This window comes from Oryctolagus cuniculus, chromosome 8 (genome assembly GCF_964237555.1).
Source record: "Oryctolagus cuniculus chromosome 8, mOryCun1.1, whole genome shotgun sequence".
Taxonomy (NCBI): domain Eukaryota; kingdom Metazoa; phylum Chordata; class Mammalia; order Lagomorpha; family Leporidae; genus Oryctolagus; species Oryctolagus cuniculus.
Genome location: NC_091439.1, coordinates 36718044 through 36740588, shown reverse-complemented (window position 1 = coordinate 36740588; position 22545 = coordinate 36718044). Strand labels below are relative to the sequence as shown.

The 22545-nt window shown below is 40.3% G+C and overlaps 1 protein-coding gene across 13 annotated transcripts in view; it reads left to right on the top strand.

Moving 5' to 3' along the window:
* The window catches only part of ABHD18 (abhydrolase domain containing 18), a 55367-nt gene that overhangs the window by 23171 nt on the left and 9651 nt on the right, over positions 1 to 22545 (top strand). For 5 of the 13 annotated variants that reach the window (XM_070047608.1, XM_070047605.1, XM_070047607.1 and 2 more), the window contains 6 exons: positions 8813 to 8891; positions 9000 to 9086; positions 11312 to 11337; positions 14040 to 14178; positions 16782 to 16871; positions 17830 to 17931. In XM_070047608.1, the coding sequence (XP_069903709.1) occupies positions 8813 to 8891; positions 9000 to 9086; positions 11312 to 11337; positions 14040 to 14178; positions 16782 to 16871; positions 17830 to 17931 (523 nt within the window). Of the gene's footprint in view, positions 1 to 1832; positions 1978 to 8812; positions 8892 to 8999; positions 9087 to 9790; positions 10314 to 10815; positions 10915 to 11311; positions 11338 to 11552; positions 11607 to 14039; positions 14179 to 16781; positions 16872 to 17829; positions 17932 to 22545 lie in introns of those variants that run through there. The other 8 variants (XM_070047613.1, XM_051819878.2, XM_070047609.1 and 5 more) reach the window with 7 other exon arrangements.

Sequence of the window (22545 nt, the reverse complement as noted above, 5' to 3'; positions counted from 1 at the left end):
TGCAACGCACCCGCCGTAGCGGCCACTCGGGGGGTGAACCAACGGAAAAAGGAAGACCTTTCTCTCTGTCTCTCTCACTGCCTAACTCTGCCTGTCAAAAAAGATAAAAAATTAAAAGAAATTATTTGGAGGTACTGCCATTTCCCTGTGTCTAACATAAGAAAGAAAAGATATCAGCAAAAACTCATTCTACTCCCTGAACTTTGGCAATGTAACTGTATGGTACTTAGTTTCTCTATTCTGAATTAAAATTTAATGGAAATATGTAGAAAAGAATTAAAAAATTGAAGTTGAAAGAAGGTACTAGTAGAGGAACAAGAGTAGAAAGCTACCTCTCTCTCTCTCTGCCTCTCCTCTCTGTGTAACTCTGACTTTCAAATAAATAAATAAATCTTTAAAAAAAAATAAAGGCTTAAATTTCAAAGGACTAGGCAGAATCAGTTAAAAGAGTTCTTTGAAAGGAAAAGAAGAACCAATACTCACTCATCCCATTTGGTTGAATTTAGAGTTTCCTTGTATCTCAGACTCCTTCAGTCTGCTTCTCCCTCTGCTAGCCTGAAAAAATTGAGTACCCTATATATCTTTTGAAATGTGCTGCTTTCTACCTTGTAAGAAGCAACAAGTAATTAAGGTAACAGTGACCCTTCCACGGCAGCAGTGGGTAAGTGGGTAATTTATGTAACCATTGCATTTTTTGTTCTGTTGCCTCAGAAAAACTTAAATCTTTTTTTTTTTTTTTTAATATTTATTTATTTTATTTGAAAGTCGGAGTTACACAGAGAGGGGGAGAGAGAGGTCTTCCATCCACTGGTTCACTCCCCAGTTGGCCACAATGGCTAGAGCTGCGCCGATCTGAAGCCAGGAGCCCCTTCCAGGTCTCCCATGTGGGTTCAGGGGCCCAAGGGCCTGGGCCATCTTCCACTGCTTTCCCAGACCACAGCAGAGAGCTAGACTGGAAGTGGAGCAGCCCGCATATAGGATGCCGGCCACAGGTGGCTGCTTTACTCGCTAAGCCACAGTGCCAGCCCCTTATTCATTTCTTCTGTTAGCTCTCATCTCAATCTCTACTTTCTGTTCCACCTTTTCTTTATCTGACTTCCACTTACCTCTTTTAAATTTTTTCTTTGACTTGGTCTCTTTTATGTTAGGCCTTATTTTAGTTACACAGAAATGTTTTATTTTAAATTATATAAATTATTTCATTCTGTAATTTAATACTGTTTGTCAGCATGACACTTGGGAACTTTTACATTCTATCTTTTGATTAAAACTAGGATGGTATATTTGGTATATTGGACTTTCAGAGTCTAGAATCCAAAAGCAGAGCAATTATGCAGCTATGGAAGCTATTTTTTTTTTCTTTTTTCTTTTTCTTTTTTGACAGGCAGAGTGGACAGTGAGAGAGAGAGAGAGACAGAGAGAAAGGTCTTCCTTTTGCCATTGGTTCACCCTCCAATGTGCGCTGCGGCCGGCACATCCCACTGATCCGAAGCCAGGAGCCAGGTGCTTCTCCTGGTCTCCCATGCGGGTGCAGGGCCCAAGGACTTGGGCCATCTGTGGAGGCTATTAATACAGCTGCTCACTGACTTCTTGATTATTGAAAATTGAAATTCATTATGATTTAAATATATGTGTTTAAAAAGATGAATATAATGGTTACATTGGGAAGTAGCCTTCTGGTGGCTTAGTTCCCATTGTGGCTGAAAATGAAAGAGGTTCCCATGTGAAAGTAAGTTACTGATGTGGAAAAAAACCAGGATTTTTAAACTATTTCAAAGAAAACAGTGATAATATTAAAAGTATTCATACTGTTTTTAAATTTATTTTACTAGAGGGAGAGATTAAATCTTCCATCTGCTGATTTGCTCCCCAAATGGTTGCAACAGCCAGGGCTGGACCAAGCCAAAGCCAGGAGTCAGAAGTTTCCTCTGGGTGCTGGGACCCCCAAATTTGGGCCATCTCCTGCTGCTTTCCCAGGTACATTAGTAGAGAGCTGAATCAGAAGCAGGGCAACCAGGACTCAAACCAGGATGCTGGCACTTTGAACAACAGCTTAACCCACTAAGCTACAATGCTGGCCCCAGGGTTTTATTTATTTAAAAAATCATTTTAAAGATTTAGTTTAGTTTATTTTAAATGCAGAGTTACGGAGAGATCTTCCATCCCCTGGTTTAATCCCCACATAGCCACAATAGCCAGAGCTGTGCCAGGCCAAAGACAGAAGCTTCATTCAGGTCCCCATGTAAGTGTAGGGGCCCAAACACTTGTGCCATTCTCCAGTGCCTTCCAAGGCACATCAGCAGTAAGCCAGATCACAAGTGGAGCAGCTGGGACTTGAACCAGCACCCATATGGGATGCTGGCGTTGCAGATGCTGGCTCAACCCACCTTGCCACAATGCCAGACTGTAGGAAAGCTAAAAGTTAGAATCAACAGGATAAATAGAATGTAAATGGCTTACTATTTTTAGGAGAAGGATGAAGGTGATCTCAGTTCTTGTCTCATATAGGATTTCCACTTGGACCAGACAGTGAGCAAAGCAAAATTTATTTAAGCCACAGCAGTCAAGGAGAGGGTTACAGGGGAGGAAACAGCCAGGATGGGGTCTTTTATGCACAGTGGAGGTAGCAGAATAACAGCTAGCAGTCAACCAGAGGGCAGGCACAAAACCCATCACAGGGTCCTAATTGTCATCCTGTCTAGCCTGCTCTTGGAAAACAACAACAGAAGGGTGGGACTGATAATTTTGTCTTGCTAGTTTCTTGATAAAACTAGATACTCATCAGATGGGTGCGTTATGTACCTTGTCTTGGTATTCTTGAAAAACTAGAAACTCAGAGAGAGATGGGATCCACACTTCCCTTGATGAGGGCAGCTTCTGTGGAGATGCAAGAATGTTTTCCACTCTGAAAGGGACTCTGCCCCTTTTTTATACCAACAGAGACCAGACTTGACAGCCTGTTGGCCTAACTCCTCACACTAGCATATTTTTCCAAGACCTTTTTGTTCTCCGATTTACCTTTTTTTTTCTTATAAATGTATTATTGTTAATGGATTCAAATGTTTTCCTTTTTTTTTTTTTTTTTCAAAAATTTGTGTATTTTTTTTAAAGATTCACTTATTTACTCCAGAGACAGAGAGAAAGGTCTCCCATCTGCTGGTTCACTCCCCGAATGTCTGCAACATCTGGAGCTGGGCCAATCTGAAGTCAGGAGCCAGGAGCTTCTTCCAGGTCTCCCGCATGAGTGCAAGGGCACAAGCACTTGGGCCATCTTCCACTGCTTTTCCAGGCCATAAGCAGAGAGCTGGATTAGAACCGGCACCCATATGGGATGGTGGTGCCACGGGCAGATGCTTAACCTACTATGCCACAACACCAGCCCCCTGTATGTTTTTATTTTTAAACAATTTTTGAAGTACATTTTCTATGTAAAATCCACTCATTTATGTTATTCTTAGTAACTTTACTAATGGTACAACTATCGCCATAAGAGATATTTTTAAGCCTTTTTTGGGGGGGGGATTGGGGGGGGGGATGCTTATCTGTTTCTTCCAAGGTCAGTACTTCTATTTGCCCAGTGTAAGACCACTACAAAACACACCAAACACCAGAGTAAGGCAAAGGATTTATTGGTGGGGAAACCCGACAGACCTGAGGCAAGGGGCAAAGAAGGAAAAGATAGAGGAAAGTATAAGAACAAGAGCGAGAGCGAAGAGACAGAGAGAGAGTGAGAGAGAGAGAGAGAGATGTGTTTAGGTACAGGTCCTCTTAAAACTTTGCTGGGGGGCGGGCAGGGAAGTAGGAGCAGCAAATCCCATTAGGATGGGGGTGGAGCTGACACCAGTGGTTGGGCGGTGGAGTCACCTAGCTTCTAGCCATGGGGGGCTGGGACTAGAGCCTGGGATGGTGTGGGGTGTAGATCTCTTCATAGAAAAGAGTGCACCATTTTACTAACACCCAGCATTTACCCCACCCCTGACCTTTTTTTCTTTAACTGTGAGATCCTTAGTTGTTCAATAGTTTTATGAATGGAGACTTCAACTGCTTAATATAGATGATTGACTTGGGTTTCCTCAATATGTGAAGTTTTATTTACCTAAATGATTATGTTAACTTGGGTTCCTAGTGCCTGGGAGATGTATGGAAAGCTGCCTTCCTTTCCCCAGTGCCAGAATGAGAAGATTCTGTTCTGGAACAGGCAGGTTGTTCAATTTCTTTGAATAGTCCTAGTGTAAATCTGAGGATAACCCCATGCCATGTGTAAATAAGCCCTTCATTTAGTTACCTTGATTTGTGCCACTCTGTTTACTTCACAGTTTAGAGTTTGCTTTGGCTATAATGAGGACCAAAATAGCTTCTGCCCCTGCTGCAGCCATCTCCTATGTCTGTCCTCAGCTGCTGTACTCTCTCTTGAATTGGAAGCCTTTAAACTATAACTAAGGTTTATTCAGTAAACCAGTGTTTAACTCTGTTACTGAAAGGTATACATATCCAAAATATTACTCGAAAAATAATCAGGCCCTTGGTAAGAGGAAAGAGTTTATTTCAAGAAACTGGCAGTCTTGAGGAAAGAGAGATCTCTTGATTCAAAACGTGCTCTTTCTGCCAAATAAGGCAGCAAAGATTATTAAAGGGAAAGAGGGGAGCCAGTGTTTGGCAGTGTTAAGCCTGCAATGCTTATATTCTATATGGGCACCAGTTCAAGCCCTGGCTTGCTCCACTTGAGCTCCAGCTCCCTACTAATGCACCTGAGAAAGCAGCTGAAGATGGCCCAAGAGCTTGGGCCTGTGTACCCATGTGGGAGACGGGAAGAAACTCTTGGCTACTTGACTTTGGCCTGGCCAAGCGCTGGATGTTATGGCCATTTAGGAAGTAGACCAGCAGCTGAAAGATCTGTCTTTCCCCCTTCCTCTCTAACTCTGCCTTTCAAATAAATAAAATTAACAAAAAAAAAATAAAAAATAAAAAAAAGAGGAAAAGGTAGCTACAGGGGTAGAGTAAGAAGAAAAAATCTAGTCAGTTGATAATTATGCTGACAATCCAGGGTGTAGCATGATTGGATGGAGGCTTCTTCCTTAGCTGGGTGTAAGGTCTGCCATTCCAAGTCATCCCTTTCATTAGGCTCCTAAAATTCTTTTACAAATATTATTATTCACTAGACTAGTCACAGGTAATTCACAATATCTGGTTTTGTTATTTAAAATATGAAAAGAAAGGAAGGTGCCTTAAAGTTTGGCAAGATTAAGTCCATTTGTCCTTTTCTCCCCATTTATGCTATCATAAACTGATTTTTAAAAAATTACTTACATCTGCTTGAAAGGCAGTGTGACAGAGAGCGCTATCTTCCATCTACTGATTCACTCCCCAAGATGGCCACAATGGGTGGGGCTGGGCCAGCCCAGAACCAGAAGCCTGAAGCTGCAACTGGGACTGCCACAGGAGTGGCAGGGACCCAAGCACTTGCGCCATCATTTGCTGCCTCCCAGGCTGCCTTATCAGGAAGCTGGATTGGAAGCAACTAAGCCAAGACTGGAACCAGCACTCCAGTATGGGATCTGAGTGTTACAGGCAGGGCTGAACCCACTGCACCACAGCCAAATCTGATTTCTAGCTTACTAATCTTTTAAATGGTTTTGTTTTTGTCACCACTCCACTAAAGGAAGAAAAAAAAAGCATGGGAACTGCCTCAGGCAACATGTTTACCTTTTCTACCTCAAGAGGTTTCTGAAGTAGGTAATGAGAAGTCATCAAAATCCCAAGAGCTAATTTCCCTTATCTCTCCCTTTTGTTTCCTGTTCTCTTATCTCTCTTTTATGTCTCATGTCAATGTCATGAGTAGTCTGACTTCCTCATGCAGGTGACAAAACCTAGCTACCACAGCCCCACAGAACCACCATACCCAGAAGCTCAACAGCATCCAACTAGACTTTTCCAATTCCAAGTTAACATCAGATCTTCGAGACCCGGCTGCTCCACTTCCAATCCAACTCTGCTTTGACGTGGGAGAGCAGTGAAAGATGGCCCAAGTCCTTGGGCCTCTGCACCCATGTGGGAGACCAAGAAGAAGCTCCTGGCTCCTGGCTTCAGATTGGCACAGCCCCGGCCGTTGCGGCCATCTAGGGAGTGAACCAGCAGATGGAAGACATTCTATCTCTTTCTCTCTCCTCTCTCCTCTCTCTCTTTCTCTGCCTCTCCTTCTCTCTGTAACTGTGACTTCCAAGTAAAATAAATAAATCTTTTTTAAAAAAGATCTCATTGCCCAGATTTGGCCTACTTCTGGCCAAGTCATGTGAGCATAGTTGCTCACATGGTCCCTACCCTTTCATCATGGAACACTGGGAAAAATTGAGCAGATTGATTAACAAGCCTCTACAAGATTCATGATTAGTTAGTCCCAAATGAAAGATTCCTGTTTACATAAAGCTATTCTCCTGTAATGAACTCATTACATGCATTGCCACAGGACAAAAGGAAAGCACCTACAAATAGTAGCAGAGAACTACTAATTGACACAGTGGGTTATGAACTCTGATTCAAGTCCAGCTGCTCCACTTCTGATCCAGTTCCCTGATAATGTGCCTGGGAGAGCAGTGGAAGTACTGCTGCCACCCACATGGGAAACCTGGATAGAGTTCCAAGCTCCTGGCTTCAGCCTGGCCCAGTCCTAGCAATTGCATCCATTTGGGGAATGAACCAGCAGGTGGAAGAGTACACTCTCTCTCTTTCACTGTCTCTCTCTCTCTCTAATTCTACCTTTCAAATTTTAAAAAATAAAGTATCAGAGATTTCTAGATTTTTACTAAAAATTTTTAAAAATTTTCATTGCTCTCCAATCTTTAATATACCTGAAAGTAAGGTCAGTGCTAAGAATACAAAATGAAGCAAAGTGTCCATTAACATTGGTAATTATGATCATGATGTTACAGGTGAAATGGCAGCACAAAAAAATATTACCCCAGTTCTTTCTCTCACATCGAAGAATTCCCAAGTGGACAATCAGAGAGATTTAAAAGCAAGATTTATTTTAGTTGGAGACCTCATCTAGAGTGGCATGAAGGGGGACTCCAAGAGAGGCAAAACCCGAAGGCCTGGGAGTAATGGGGTTTTAAAGCACAATCTTGGAGAAGAAACTGACAGTCAGTACAAGGCAGGGACAAACCTATCGAAAGACTTGATTTATATTATAATTTTTTTTTACCCTGTCTGGCTTGCTCATGATAAAGCAAAAGGAGCCATAAGAAGGGTGGGATACCTAGTTTACTTTATAATGAACTGGGAGCTCAGAAGGATGGAATCCCCACTCCTTGCTATTCTCATGGTAAAATTGGAGATTTATTTATTTATTTATTTGAGAGTCAGAGTTACAGAGAGGCAGAGACAGAATTCTTCCATCCTCTGGTTCACTCTCCAAATGTCAACAATGGCTGAAGCTGGGCTGATCCAAAGCCAGAAGTTGAGCTTCTTCCAGGTTTCCCACATAGGTGTAGTAGCCCAAGGACAGGCCACAGCAGAGGGCTGGATCAGAAGTGGAGCAGCCAGGACTCGGACTGGACTGGTGCCCATATGGGATGTTGTCACTACAGGGTGCAGCTTTACCCAGTACACCACAGTGCCGCCTCCAGTAAATTTTTTTTCTTTATTTGAAAGAGAGGGGTAGAGACAGAGAGGTCTTCCATCCGATGGTTCACTCCCCAGATGGCCGCAACGGCCAGAGCTGTGCCGATCCGGAGCCTGGAGCCAGGAGCTTCTTCTGGGTCTCCCACGTGGGTGCAGGGGCCCAAGGACTTGGGCCATCTTCTACTGCTTTCCCAGGCCATAGCAGAGAGCTGGATCGGAAGAGGAGTAGCCGGGACTAGAACCGGTGCCCATATGGGATGCCGGCGCTTCAGGCCAGGGCTTTAACCCGCTGCGCCACAGCGCCAGCCCTTACCTCCAGTAAATTTTTAAAAATTAAACAAAAAACAAAACAAAAAAAGAAAAAAAAAAAAAAGAAAAAAAATTAAACAAAAATCAATAGCTTGTACAGCTAGGCGTTTCTCCTGCAAAGAGAAAAAGGCAGAGCTGTATCTAAAGACTTAATCATTTTAAGACCCATTTTATATATATGTATATATATGTGTGTGTACATATAAATATATTTATAAATATATACATATATATGTATGTATCAGGAGCTTTAAAACATAACACTTTGATGTGTTGATGTCTCCAGAAAATAAGAAAGTTCATTATGCATTTATAAAATTTTTATAATGAACTAGGTAAAGAATAATTACAATAAATTTACTGTTTTAATACACTGTCAGTAAACAAATTTAGAATATCTTTATTGCTTAGACAAACGTTAGTCAATTATAAATTTAAATGTTAATATTTTGAAAGAACTTTTCTCAATTTCTTTTATGAATTGAAAGTCTCTCATAAACGCCTTTTAAAGACAGTTTCATGGATCTGACACTGTGGCACAGCAGATTAAGCTGCCATCTGTAGCACTGGCATCCCGTATGGGTACTGGTTTGAGTCCTGGCTGCTCCACTTCTGATCCAGCTCTCTGCTAATGTGCTTGGAAAAGCAACAGAGGATGGCCCAAGTAATTGGGCCTCTGTACCCATGTGGGAGACCTGGAAAAATCTGGCTTTGGCCTGACCCAGCCCCGGCCATTGTGGCCATTTGGGAAATGAACCAGAAGTTGGAAGATCTCTCTGTCTCTCTCCCCTCTCCCTCTGTAATTCTGACTTATAACTAAATAAATATTTTAAAAAAGAGAAGAGAGAGAGAAATTCACTGGTTTGTGCTTTCTTTTTTTTAATAGGTTCCAATTTATTGTGCCTAAAGAATGGAACAGCAAATATAGACCTGTCTGCATTCATCTTGCTGGAACAGGAGATCATGTAAGATTTTATTATTATAATACCTTAATCTCTCCACATTTTGTTGCCATATTCTCTTTAACAGATGTGGTTATTATATTCTTTCTGTATGTCATTTTTTTTTCTTAGCATTACTGGAGGCGACGAACACTAATGGCCCGCCCTATGATTAAAGAAGCACGAATGGCTTCTTTGTTGTTAGAAAACCCTTATTATATCCTTTGGTGATACCTAAAGAATCTTTTCTCTGGTCTATTTATTTATATATTCGGTCATCAAAAGGAGTGATAGATAGTAACCAACTTTTCCAGATTACTTAAATTTAGTCATTGGTTCAGAAAATACTTGAGCAAGAATAAAATGAAAGATTATTTCGGCCGGCGCCGTGGCTCAATAGGCTAATCCTCCACCTGTGGCACCAGCACCCTGGGTTCTAATCCCGGTTGGGGCACCAGATTCTGTCCCGGTTGCTCCTCTTCCAGTCCAGCTCTCTGTGGCCCGGGAGTGCAGTGGAGGATGGCCCAGGTGCTTGGGTCCTGCACCCCATGGGAGTCCAGGAGAAGCACCTGGCTCCTGGCTTCGGATCAGCGCGGTGCGCCAGCTGCAGTGGCCATCGGGGGGTGAACCAATGGAAAAAGGAAGACCTTTCTCTTTCTCTCTCTCTCTCACTGTCCATTCTGCCTGTCCAAAAAAAAAAAAAAAGAAAGAAAGAAAGATTATTTCATGCCTTTTAAAAGCTAACATAAGGATTATACTAATGTTTAATGAAGAAAAGTTGTATTTTCTCTTTTTTTTTTTTTTAAGATTTTATTTATTTATTTGAGAGGTAGAGTTACAGACAGTGAGAAAGAAACAGAGAGAAAGGTGTTCCTTCCATTGGTTCACCCCGCCAAATGGCTGCTACGGCCGGAACTACGCTAATCCAAAGCCAGGAGCCAGGTGCCTCTTCCTGGTCTCCCACGTGGGTGCAGGCGCCCAAGCACTTAGGCCATCCTCCACTGCCCTCCTGGGCCACAGCAGGGAGCTGGACTGGAAGAAGAGCAGCCGGGACTAGAATCCAGTGCCCAGATGGGATGCCGGCGCCTCAGGCGGAGGATTGGCCAAGTGAGCCACGGCACCAGCCCCGATAAATTGTATGATAAATTGTATTTTCATTCCTTATAGAATGTATTCTGGGTTTTAATAATTAGCCTTTGTTACCAAGGAAACACTCATGTTTTAAATGAATTTACTGGTTGAGGTTTAGAACAGTTCTTAACTTAATTTTCAAGATAATCTCAAACTATTCACAAAAGAAGAAATGAAACTGATCCATAGATATAAATGTTCATCATTACTGGAAATACAAGAAATGTAAATTTTAAAGAATAATTACAAAAGATTTAAATTACAGTTTACAAATTCCTATTACAAAAGATTTAAAGAAACAACAATAGAATACAGGTGAGGCTACTATGATATGGGCACCCTTGTTCTGATGACTGAAAATAAAATCAACCCTTTGGGAAAGCATTTTACCCACAGAATATGTCACATACCTGACAGAGTGATTCTGATTCTGAAAAATTTATTCTGAAGTACTAAGAAAATAGAAAATGATAGAAAAAAGGTCCTTGTGCAATAGTTAAGTATTATTAGTAGCTTGATTGTTTATAATAGAGAAGTAGTTGTGTAAATTGTTATTATTTTAATACAGGAATTTTTATACAGTTAATTGTGCTATGGTTATTGCTCTGCCATTTGCTATCCTTGTGACCTTAGACCTATTACCTTTTAGTACATAGGTCTCTCATTGATAAATTGGGATAATTTCTCAAGTTATTGAAAGTATTAAATACTTAACACTGTCCAGAACATTACTAGGTAAATAATAAGCATTAAGTTGTAACTGTAAATTATTACTAAAAATTCACAATAATTTATAAAAATTGTTTGTGCTGCCAAGGTAGGACACGGGTATGCAAAAAGAAAAACCACTCCGAAAATAGAAAATCTAAAACAAAAACCGCATGAAGACAAATGCTGGGAAGAAATACATCAAAATGTTAGTATGATTATCTATAGATGAAGTACTTTTTCTTCTAACATGCTTTTCTATATTTTCTATAATAAACATAGAAATGAAAACAACCAAATCAATAAACTTCATTTTAAATTAAAGTTGAAGTTTGTACCACCCTTTGAAAATACTGAAAACATTAATTTGGACACTTTAAGTGGATGAATTGTGTTGTACATGACTATAACTGAATAAACTATATATTTAAAAAGTAATTAAGTTGAAAAATGTGAGAAAAACTTGACAACCTACTTGATAACTGGAAAGTAATTATTTCAGTACTAAACTGTGTTACAATTTAGTTTGATTAAGTTAATGTGTTTTAAGACAAAGGGTAGATTTAATTATTTTGAAATTTTCTCTTTGACGCACATTTTTAAATGGCTGCAGGAAGCCCAAGGACCAAGTGTAAGTATATATCACCTTCATTGCTATATTTTTTATCTTCAATTTTTAAACAATATTAAAATTTTTAGTAGCCTTTAATGAACTAAATTTAAAGTACCCAAGTATCATTGGGAAAATTTTTGTTGTAAATTTTAATATTGATTTTAGTTTAATTTCCTTTTTAAAGTATACTTATTTTGAATAAACACTACTCTTTTTATTCTTGCAACACATAGTATAGAAAATCTGAAGATAAACTTTCTGATCTTTTAAAATGATGAACTTTGAAGGTAATTGTTCTGCATTTTTGTAATCTATACTTGATATGGTTAATTTAATAAATATTGCACCCTAGACATTGAGAGCACAACAGTAAAACAGGATCCTTTCATCAAGCTCATATGCTCATAGATGATCGATAAAAATAAGGTGACTTAGAATACTTACCAATGCCATGAAGGAAATAAAGCAGGGTATAAAGAGAATGGTGCTGCAGTGTGACATGATGAAAAGGTGAGGACCTGGAGGAAGGTTAGCCCCAGAGAATGAACAGTAAATGAAAAATCAGTGTAAGCCAAGGTAGGGAGAATAGTGCAAGAGAAGGTCAGGGAGGTAGGCAAGGGCCAGATTATGAAGGGTGACCATGCTTAGAATTTTACGAAAGTGCAGTAGGAAGTGTCTTGAGGGTTTTAAGCAGATGAGTGATCTGATGTATATTTAAAATTTTTTTTTTTTTTTAAGATTTATTTATTTGAAAGAGTTGCAGAGAGAGACACACACACACAGAGAAAGAGAGAAATCATCCATGTGCTGGTTCACTCCCCAGATGGCCACAACAACCAGGGCTGGATCAGGCTGAAGTCAGGAATTTTATACAAGTCTCTCATGGGGTCCAAACATTTGGTCCCTCTTCAGCTACTGCTCCCAGGTCATTAGCAGGGAGCTGGATCTGAAGTAGAGCAGCCAGAACTTGAACCAGTGCCATATGGGATGCCAGCATTGACAGCCACAGTTTAACCCACTATGACACAATGCCAGCCTCCAAGAGTGACTTTTTAAAGAGTAACCAAAGTGGTGGCAGTGGAGATAGAAGTTTTCATGGGTTCAGAATAAAATTTAGAAGTTGAAGTATTAAGACTTATTGATGAATTGGTGGTGGGAAATAAAAAGTTAGGTAGGACTTGGACTTGTTAAATTTGTGATGCCTGTTACTCCTGCAAAGTAGAGAAATCAAACAAGGAATTGGAAAGTGCTAGAGATACAGATGTGAAAGTTCCATGTTCTGTGTTATCATAGGTTGAAAGAGGTATAGATTAAAGTAGGGTGGGTGGGGTGTATACTATGGGTAATTTAAAATGACCCTTCATAGCTTAGAATGAACTTCACGAAACCTTGTGAAAAATTGAACTCCATAGTAAATAGTTCAAGAATTTTCACTCTGCAACCAAGTCCTGAATTCAGAACAAGGTCTGTCACTTTTATCTGTATGTTTTTGAGAGTCTGATAGACTAACTTTATAAATGACTCTCTGCCCCAGAACCTCATGTCAGTAACTTCTATGTATAAGTGCAAATTGGGGTGAACCTGAGAATTTAAGGCTTCCTCCACACAAGAACAAAATAAACAAGACAATTAGGTAATCATAAATGAAAATTGTTTGAGGACAGGCAACAAAGAAATAAATGTACTCTTTTCTGATGAAGTTTGAGGTTTTCTGTTTTTGTTTTTGTTTTGTTTTTGATGAGGGATAGTATAATTTCTAGCCTTTGGAACTTAGAACCTTGAGAGGACTTGGGGAAAATAGTAGACACATGCTCACTGGGGGCTAGGGTTTGCTTTTTCATACTTGGCATTCCTTATGGCACTTGCTTCCTTGTATATAATTATTACATGTAGGCATATAGTAATCATTGATTAGTGAGTTTTTGTACACTTTGACAAGATTTCATCCAGTAGCCAGTTGTGGAGGTCTTTATACAAATTACATTTTGAAGAATAGATTCTAATTTATTATTATTTAGTAATAAAATGATGCTTTTGAGTCAAGATGATTCTGAAATCTAAAAGGGTATATTTAAGTACTTATAAGGAAATATACTTCTATGCAGTTTCAATTTAAAAAACCAGAACATTCCAGTTGAATTGTCCCTTTGTTAATTAAAACATGTATTTTTATAAAAACATTTATTTCTTATGTTTTATTGTATGTATATATTGTGTATTTTGTGAAAATAAGATTTCAGTAATGGATGAGCTTGTTATCAAGCTGAATTATTTTATCTCTTTTTAGAAAATGTTATGCTTTAAGTTCTGTTGTAATAATTTCTTTCTAAGGGGGAGGACAACTGTAAATTTGTTTTTCCTTTTACCAGTGATGATAATTTCACTAAAAATTGGTAGCATAAAAATATTTTATGTAAATATTTAAATTTTTAAGAGTGCTAGGAAGTAAATAAAATAGTCTTTTCTGGACTTCAAAATAGTTACTGAAGTAGTTGAAATTCAGTAAAGAGTATGTTATAGCAAGCACTTTTTTTTAAAGTCTTGGGTGATAAATATATAAAATAATATTAGCAGCATTCTAATTCTATTAATTTATTACATTATTGCACTTAGCTGTGTAGTCTTTTAAAAGGAAAACCTGAGGTTTGTCTTCTTTTTGTAAATTTTTTGTATTAAAATGTATAAAATAAACCATTTTCTGTTTTGTTTTGTGAGGCTAGGAGGTCCAGCTTAAAAAACGTGTCTGATCTTTTTGTGATGGGAGGAGCTCTTGTTTTAGAATCTGCAGCTCTCTTGCACTGGCTAGAGAGGGAAGGTTATGGACCTCTAGGAATGACCGGAATATCCATGGGAGGACATGTAAGCCTTTTCATTTCAACTCATATTTAATTGTGATTATGTTTATAAGTGCTAAGGAATCTAGTTATCTTAAAAAAGATTTATTTATGGCTGGCGCCGTGGCTCACTTGGCTAATCCTCCGCCTGTGGTGCCAGCACCTCAGGTTCTAGTCCCGGTTGGGGCTTTAGGTACTAGTCCTGGTTGCTCCTCTTCCAGTCCAGCTCTCTGCTGTGGCCTGGAAGGGAGTAGAGAATGGCCCAAGTGCTTGGGTCCCTGCACCTGCATGGAAGACCAGAAGGAAGCACCCAGCTCCTGGCTTCGTATTGGCGCAGTGCCAGCTGTGGCAGCCATTAAGGGAGTGAACCAATGGAAGGAAGACATTTCTGTCTGTCTCTCACTGTCTATAACTCACTCACTCTTTCTCTCACTCACTGTCTAACTCTGCCTGACCAAAAAAAAAAAAAAAAAAAAAGGCCAGCGCCGCGGTTCACTAGGCTAATCCTCCGCCTTGCGGCGCCAGCACACTGGGTTCTGGTCCCGGTCGGGGCGCTGGATTCTGTCCCGGTCATCGGATCAGCGCGGTGTGCCGCCGTAGCACACCAGCTGCGACGGCCATTGGAGGGTGAACCAACGGCAAAGGAAGACTTTTCTCTCTCTCTCTCACTATCCACTCTGCCTGTCAAAAAAAAAAAAAAAAAAAAAAAAAAAAAAAAAAAAAAGATTGAATTATTCATTTATTTGAAAGAGTTACAGAAAGAGGTCATCCATCTAGTGGTTCACTTCCAAAATGACCCCAACAACCAGGCTGGGCCAGGAGCTAGCAACCAGGTGCCTCTTCACGGTCTCCCACGTGGGTGCAAGGGCCCAGAGACTTGGGCCATCCTCTGCTGCTTTCCCAGACCCATTAGGGAGCTGGATCAGAATTGAGGCAGCCAGGACTCAAAACTGGTGCACATATGGAATGCCAGCACTGCAGATGGCAGCTTACCTCACGACGCCACAGTGCTGGCCCCTAAATTCACTTTAGATATAGAATTATTTTTAGTTTTGGTAACAGCAGGAAAGATTCTAAACTTTCAATCCAATTATGATATAATACTGTTATTTTTTGTATGATTTTTATTAGACATTGATTATACTACTCCACAGTCCTATCTTAGATAGGCTACTTAGTATTTTATTAAAAGTTGATTATGAAATTTTACACAGCAGACTCATAGAATGATGGATGTCCTAAACAGCACTCTGGCCTCAGAATCATCCCTTAAGGCATTCAGATCCAGCTGAAAAGCCCATGAGAGTATTTCAGGCATGGAAAGCCAAGACACTCTGGGAAAACAAAAACAAAAACAAAAACAAAAACAAAAACAAACAAACAAACAAAAAAACCTAAATGAAAGATCTCTGTGAGTGAGATACCTTTCTCTGAAGGGAGGAGAGAACTTCCACTTTGACTATGACCTTGTCTAAATATGATCAGAGTCGGTGAACTCAGGGGGCTTCCATAGCCTTGCCAGCTCATGACAAGAGCCTAGGGTGATTACTGGTGCCATAAACAAGAGTGTCAATTTGTTACGTCAACAACAGGAGTCACTGTGCACTTAACTCCTCATGTAGGATCTCTGTCCTTAATGTGCTGTACATTGTGATTTAATGCTATAACTAGTACTGAAACAGTATTTTTCACTTTGTGTTTCTATGTGGGGCAAACTGTTGAAATCTTTACTTAATATATGCTAAACTGATCTTCTTTATATAAAGAGAATTGAAAATGAATCTTGATGTGAATGGAAGGGGACAGGGAGTGGGAAAGTGGAGGGTTGCTGGTGGGAGGGAAGTTATGGGGGAGGGGAAGCCATTGTAATCCATAAACTGTACTTTGGAAATTTATATTCATTAAATAAAATTTAAAAAAAAAAAAAAAAAAAAAGTTGATTATGAAATTTAACAATTCAAGTCTCAAGTATAAATTCCCACTTTTGCTATTAAACTGGTGAAGATAGCTGAATTGGAAAATAGCTTTTTTTAAAAAATATTTTTTTAATTTTTATTTTAAAGGTAGAGTTACAGAAAGATACAGAGACAGATCTTTCATGCACTAGTTCACTCCCCAAATGCCTGCAATGGCCAAGACTGAGCCAGCCAGAAACCAGGAACCTGGAACTCCATCTGGGTCTCCCATGTGGGCCCAGGGACCAAAGGATTTGGGCCATCCTCCAAAGCTTTCCCAGGCACAACAGCAGGGAGCTCGATCAGAAATGGAGCAGCTAAGACACTAATGGACTCCTGTACATGGGATGCCAGCATCACAGACAGTGGCCCAACCCTTTATGCTGCAATACCAGCCCCTATACTGTTTTCTTTATATGGAAGATAATACTCCATTCTTCATTCCCCTAAAAGACTCAGCCGTTTCATGAAACCTTTTCTGATTCCTCCAGCTGAAAGTAATTTTTTCTCTTCTCAAAACCAATACATTACATTATCTGTTAAATAATCTGCTTTGTAGTTCACCAATTTCTTGACGTCCTCAGACAACTACAAAATCTGAGGTTTTATAGTTGTGGTTTTGCTATATCTGAGCAAGCCACATGAATAATAATTATGCTGTGTTATGTTACAGATGGCCTCTCTAGCCGTATCCAACTGGCCTAAGCCCATGCCTTTGATTCCATGTCTGTCTTGGTCCACAGCATCTGGGGTCTTCACTACGGTAATTAAATTGCAATTAATATTTAAATCTTATTTATGTGTACATTTTTACTTATTTATTTACTTGAAGAACAGAGAGACAGAGAGATCTCTCATCTGCAGGTTCACCCCACAAATACCCAAAATAGCCAGTGATGGGCCAGGCGGAAGCCAGGAGCCTGGAACTTAATCTGAGTTTCCCATGTGAGTGTCAGGGGCCCTCATCTGCTGTCTCCCTGGCTGTGCATTAGCAGAGCCCAGCCTTGAACCCAGGTACTCTGATGGGATGCAGGCATCCCAAGAAGTGTCTTAACCACTATGCCAAATACCTGCCCTTGCAATTAATATGTAGATAGCTATATGTGAATATAATTAAAAGTAATTGTCCTGGGTGTCCACATATCCGCCCCTGAGTCTGATGATTCATAAGAAGGAACGCACAAGACTCAACACATAGTCCTACTCACACCTAAGACTAGCAAAAGAGTAAAACCCAAAATCATCAAGAGACGAAGAAGCACATAAGATGAAGTCTTGAGATCAGGAACCACTTTGTAAGAGTCCTCTCCTAGTGGAGTCTTACAGTTGGTGCTTAGTTCCTCTATCAGTAAGTTCTACAACATGTGTGAAGTGTTCTCTATCATTGAAGCTGGCCTGAGCCTAGCAGTCCAGGTATTTATATAAGGAATCAGTGGCTTAAGCACACTTTGCCTAGCATCTACCAGAATTCTAGAAGGAAGGCAGGTGTTCAGCAGAAACTATATGCGTGCATGGTGTTGGCACAGTGACCCATTTTACCATTATGGAAAGTTTTATATTAAAGAGCTATTTACTGGTCAAGCCCCTAGACTCCAGTCAAGGGCCAAACTTACAAACATACCTTGGGTAGGCAGTCACAAGCCTCCTGTACAGCAATAATAATGGTATTGGGCAAAATACTTTATGGTATAATTTGATCTTAATTTAGTTTATTATTTTAGGGTGTGTTGAGTAAATCAATTAATTGGAGAGAACTGGAAAAGCAATATTATACACAGACAGTTTATGAAGAAGAAATTATTCACATGCTTGAATATTGTGGAGTAAGTATTTGAATTTCCATATAACATGAGGCGGAAAAATTGATTGTATAGCTAATGATTCACGTTTTTAAACGTTCACATTTTTAAACAAAAATTTTAAAAAATACACACACTATTTTACTTTTAAAGAACCGTTGTTTTCAAATAAAACAGATACAGAAAATCATGCAAAGCATGTATGTCACTAGATTTATTAAAAGGCAGACATACCTGTAACTACCACATAAGTCAAGAGTAGAGGGGCCAGCGCTGTGGCATAGTGGGTAAAGCTGCTGCCTGCAGTGCCAGCATCCCATATAGGCACCAGGTTCCAGTCCTGGCTGCTCCTCTTCCTCTCTGGGTCCCTGCACTCATTTGGGAGACCCAAAAGAAGCTCCATGCTCCTGGCATCGGATCAATGCAACTTCGGCTATTGTGGCCACATGGGAAGTAAACCAGCAGATGGAGGATCTCTCTGTCTCTCTCTGCCTCTGCCTTTCAAATAAATAAATAAATATTTTTTAAAAAAAGAGTAGAACTTGATCACCAAATCCAGAATGTCCTAATCAGAAGGCATTTCTCCCTCCATAATTAGTAATTATTGTCTTGAATTTTATAGTAATTACTTCCCCTTTATTTGAGAGGTAGAGTCACAAACAGAGATGGAGAGAGAGAGATAAAGGTCTTCCATCCACTGGTCCACTCCCTAAATGGCCTCAATGGCCAGAGCTGGGCTGATCCAAAGCCAGGAGCCAGGAGATTCTTCCGGGTCTCCCATGTGAGTTCAGGGGCCCAAGGACTTGGGCCATCTGCCACTACCTTTCCCAGACCATAGCAGAGAGCTAGATAAAAAGAGGAGCAGCCGGGACTTGAACTGGCACCCCTTTGGTATGCAGGCATCATAGGCAGCCGCTTTACCAGCTATGCCACAGTGCTGGTTCCTCCTTTGTCTAATAATTTTACTCTCCAAAGGTGCTTCCCTACTCACTCTAGTTCTTTTATTTGCTGTGTCTTTTAACCAAAATATTCCCTTCCTTCACTTTGTTTTCCTTGTAATGTATTCCTTATAGAACTCAGGCTATTTGACTGTAGAGTTTCTCACAATGTAGATTTTCTGATTGCATTATCATGGTATAGTTCAACATGTTGCTCTATATTGCCTGCAAATTGACAGCTGCATCTAAAGGCTTGGTTAAATTCAGTTTTGATTTCTTTCACAAGACTATAAGAGGCACATAATGTTTGTCTTCATGTGTGTGTGAGTGTGTGTGTTTGTGTGTGTGTGTGAGATAAGCTTCCCCTGATGCTTAGTGGCTGTATCTATTATTTCACTGAGGATTGCAAAATGCTGATATTCTAATTCTATATTTTCTTTTTAATTTATTGAATATTCTCATAAAGAGTTTTGTCCTTCATCCATTAATTAATTACCTAGTAGTTCGTAAAAGAGATTCCAAAAGAAAAAAAGGATCTTTCTACTGTCAGTGAGGACTTTTTACTTCTAATTGCATCACTAGGAACCTCACGTTTTAAAGATTTATTTATTTGTAAAGCAAAGTGAGAGGGAGGAAGGGTGACAGAGAAAAAGACAGATAAGCAATTCTTCTATCTGCTGGCTCATTCCCCAAATACCTGCAACAGCCAGAACTGGGCCAGGCTGAAGTTAGGAGCCAAGAACTCCATCTGGGTCTCCCAAGTGGATGGCATAACCCAAGTACTTGGGCCATCATCTGCTGCTTCCCAGGCACTTTAGTAGGAAGCTGGGCTAGAAATGCAGAGTAAGGGCCAGAGCTGTGGCTCATTGGATAAGGGGTCATCTGTAATGCAAACAACCTATACAGTTCTAGTCTTAGCTGTTCTGCTTCCAATCCAGCTCCCTGCTAATGAGCCTGGTAAGGCAGTTGAGGATGACCTAAGTACTTGGGTTCCTGCCACCCAAGTACTTGGGAGACACAGATGGAGTTCCAGGCTCCTGGCTTCAGCCTTGATTAGGCCCAACCTCTGCGGCCATTTGAGGAGTGAACCAACAGATGGAAAATCTATTTTTCTCTATCTGCCTCTATCACTCTGCCTTCAACATAAATAGATAAATATTAAAGAAAGGAAAAAAGGAAAGAGAGAAAATATTCTGGATTTGAACCAGGTATTCCACTAAGGGATGAAATCATCCAAAAGATGTGGCTTAACCTACTGTACCCAATGCCCACCCTTGAACTTCACTCTTAAAGAAGAAGGTCTAGGAGCCGGTGCTGTGGCACAGTGGGTTAATGCCCTGGCCTGAAGCGCCGGCATCCCATTTGGGTGCCAGTTGGAGACCCCGCTGGTCCACTTCCGATCCAGCTTTCTGCTATGGCCTGGGAAAGCAATAGAAGATGGCCCAAGTCCTTGGGCCCCTGCACCCACATGGGAGACTTGGAAGAAGCTCCTGGCTCCTGGCTTCGGATAGGTGCAGCTCCGGCTGTTGCGGCCAACTGGGGAGTGAACCATCGGATGGAAGACCTCTCTCTCTCTGCCTCTTCTCTCTTTGTGTAACTCTGACTTTCAAATAAATAAATAAATCTTAAAAAAAAAAAAGTCTATTTGACATAACCTCAAAGCATGGTTATTTACTTTCCTAAGAACTTTATCACAAAACAGCTTTACCTACTGGTTAGTTCTTGTGTCCTACTATACATAGAGTCAGAAAAATAAAGGAAGCTCATAAATTTTAGTCATCTGAAAAGTTAATGTCTTTATTTATTTATTTTAAAAGATTTATTTATTTATTTGGAAGCCAGAGTTACAGATAGGCAGAGGCAGAGAGAGAGACAGAGAGAAAGGTATTCCATCCACTAGTTCACTCCCCAAATGGCCACAGTGACTGAAGCCAGGAGCCAGAAGTTTCTTCTGGGTCTCCCCTACAGTTGCAGGGTCCCAAAGACTTGGGCCATCTTCCACTGCTTTCCCAGGCCATAGCAGAGAGCCAAATCAGAAGTTGAACAGCCAGGACTTGAACCAGCACCCATAAAGGATGCCAGCACTGCAGATGGCAGCTTTACCTGCTACACCACAGTGCCGACCCCCGTAATGTAGTCTTAACAGCACTTCTTAACTCAGAATCAGTTCACAGTAATGAATATACAGTAAATGTCAAGATGAGTTCCTTACTGTTTGTGTTTTCCCAATCAAAAGGAGATACATTTGTTGATGTGCCACTCAGTAATTCTAAGACCCTTTGATCCTTAAATTTCTAAATGTTGCTCAACTTCCTTTCTCTTTAATATTTCTGAGATCTGGATGGCATTAGTGATTTGTTCTGGTTGCTAGTTTGTTGGGTAGTAGTTTCTTCCCCTTGCCTTCAGCCAATTTTTAATTCTTTAATTTTATTTTATGGTCACAGAGTTTAAGCATCAAAAAGTGTAAGAAAAATATATATGTATGAGGGTACTTTAAAAAACTCATGGAAAATGGAATTTTTAAAATTTTATATTGGTGCAAAAAATGTTGGGGTGTGTGTAAAATGGAGTCTTCAAAAAGTTAATGGAAATGTGTTTTATGAAAAATTATGCAAAACTACACATATATATATATCATTGCACATGTGTAAATTCCTGGAAATATTGCTGAGTCAAAGGACCTATGCATTTGTAATGCAGTTAGATTTTGTCTAATTCTAGTTCAGTCAATATAAGCTACACAGTGAAAGTTCACAGTGTCAATATGTTATCAAAACTGTGGATTTTTTTCCCATTAACTAATAATGGAAAGTGGTACATTTTTTACTTAATTATGAGTGAAATTGAGCATTTTTTACACTTAATAACAATTTGTGTGGGTGTCCCTTTTTTTTTAAAGATGTACTTGTTGTGGCTGGCATTGTGGCATAGTAGGTAAAGCCACCACCTGCAATGCTGGCATCCCACATGGTTGCTGGTTCGACTCCTGGCTGCTCCACTTCCAATCCAGTTCAATGCTATAGCCTGGGAAAGCAACAGAGGATGGCCCAAGTCCTTGGGTCCCTGTGCCCGCATCGGGGATCTGGAAGAAACTCCTGGCTCCTGCCTCCTGGCTCCAGATAGGTCCAGCTCCAGCCATTGCAGCCATTTGAAGAAGGAACCAGTGTTCTAATGGAGGACTTCTCTCTTTTTCTCTTTCTCTTTCTCTTTCTCTTTCTCTTTGCCTCTCTGTAACTCCACCTTTCAAATCAGTCAATCTTTTTAAAAAAATTTTTTTAAGATGTATTTATTTGAAAGTCAGAGTTACAGAGAGAGAGAGAGAAAGAGGTCTTCCATCTGATGGTTCATTCCCCAGTTGGCTGCAACGGCCAGGAGCTTCTTCGGGTCTCCCACGCGGGCGCAGGGGCCCAAGGATTTGGGCCATCTTCTACTGCTTTCCCAGGCCACAGCAGAGAGCTGGGAAGTGGAGCAGCCAGGTCTCGAACCAGTGCCCAAATGGGATGCCAGCGCTGCAGGCCAGGGCGTTAACCTACTGCGCCACAGCACCAGCCCCGATCTTTTTTTAAAATTTTTTTTTCTTTTCTTTTTTTCTTTTTTTTTTTTTATTTGACAGGCAGAGTTAGACAGTGAGAGAGAGAGAGGCAGAGAGAAAGGTCTTCCTTCCGTTGGTTCACTCCCCAAATGGCTGCTACGGCCAGCG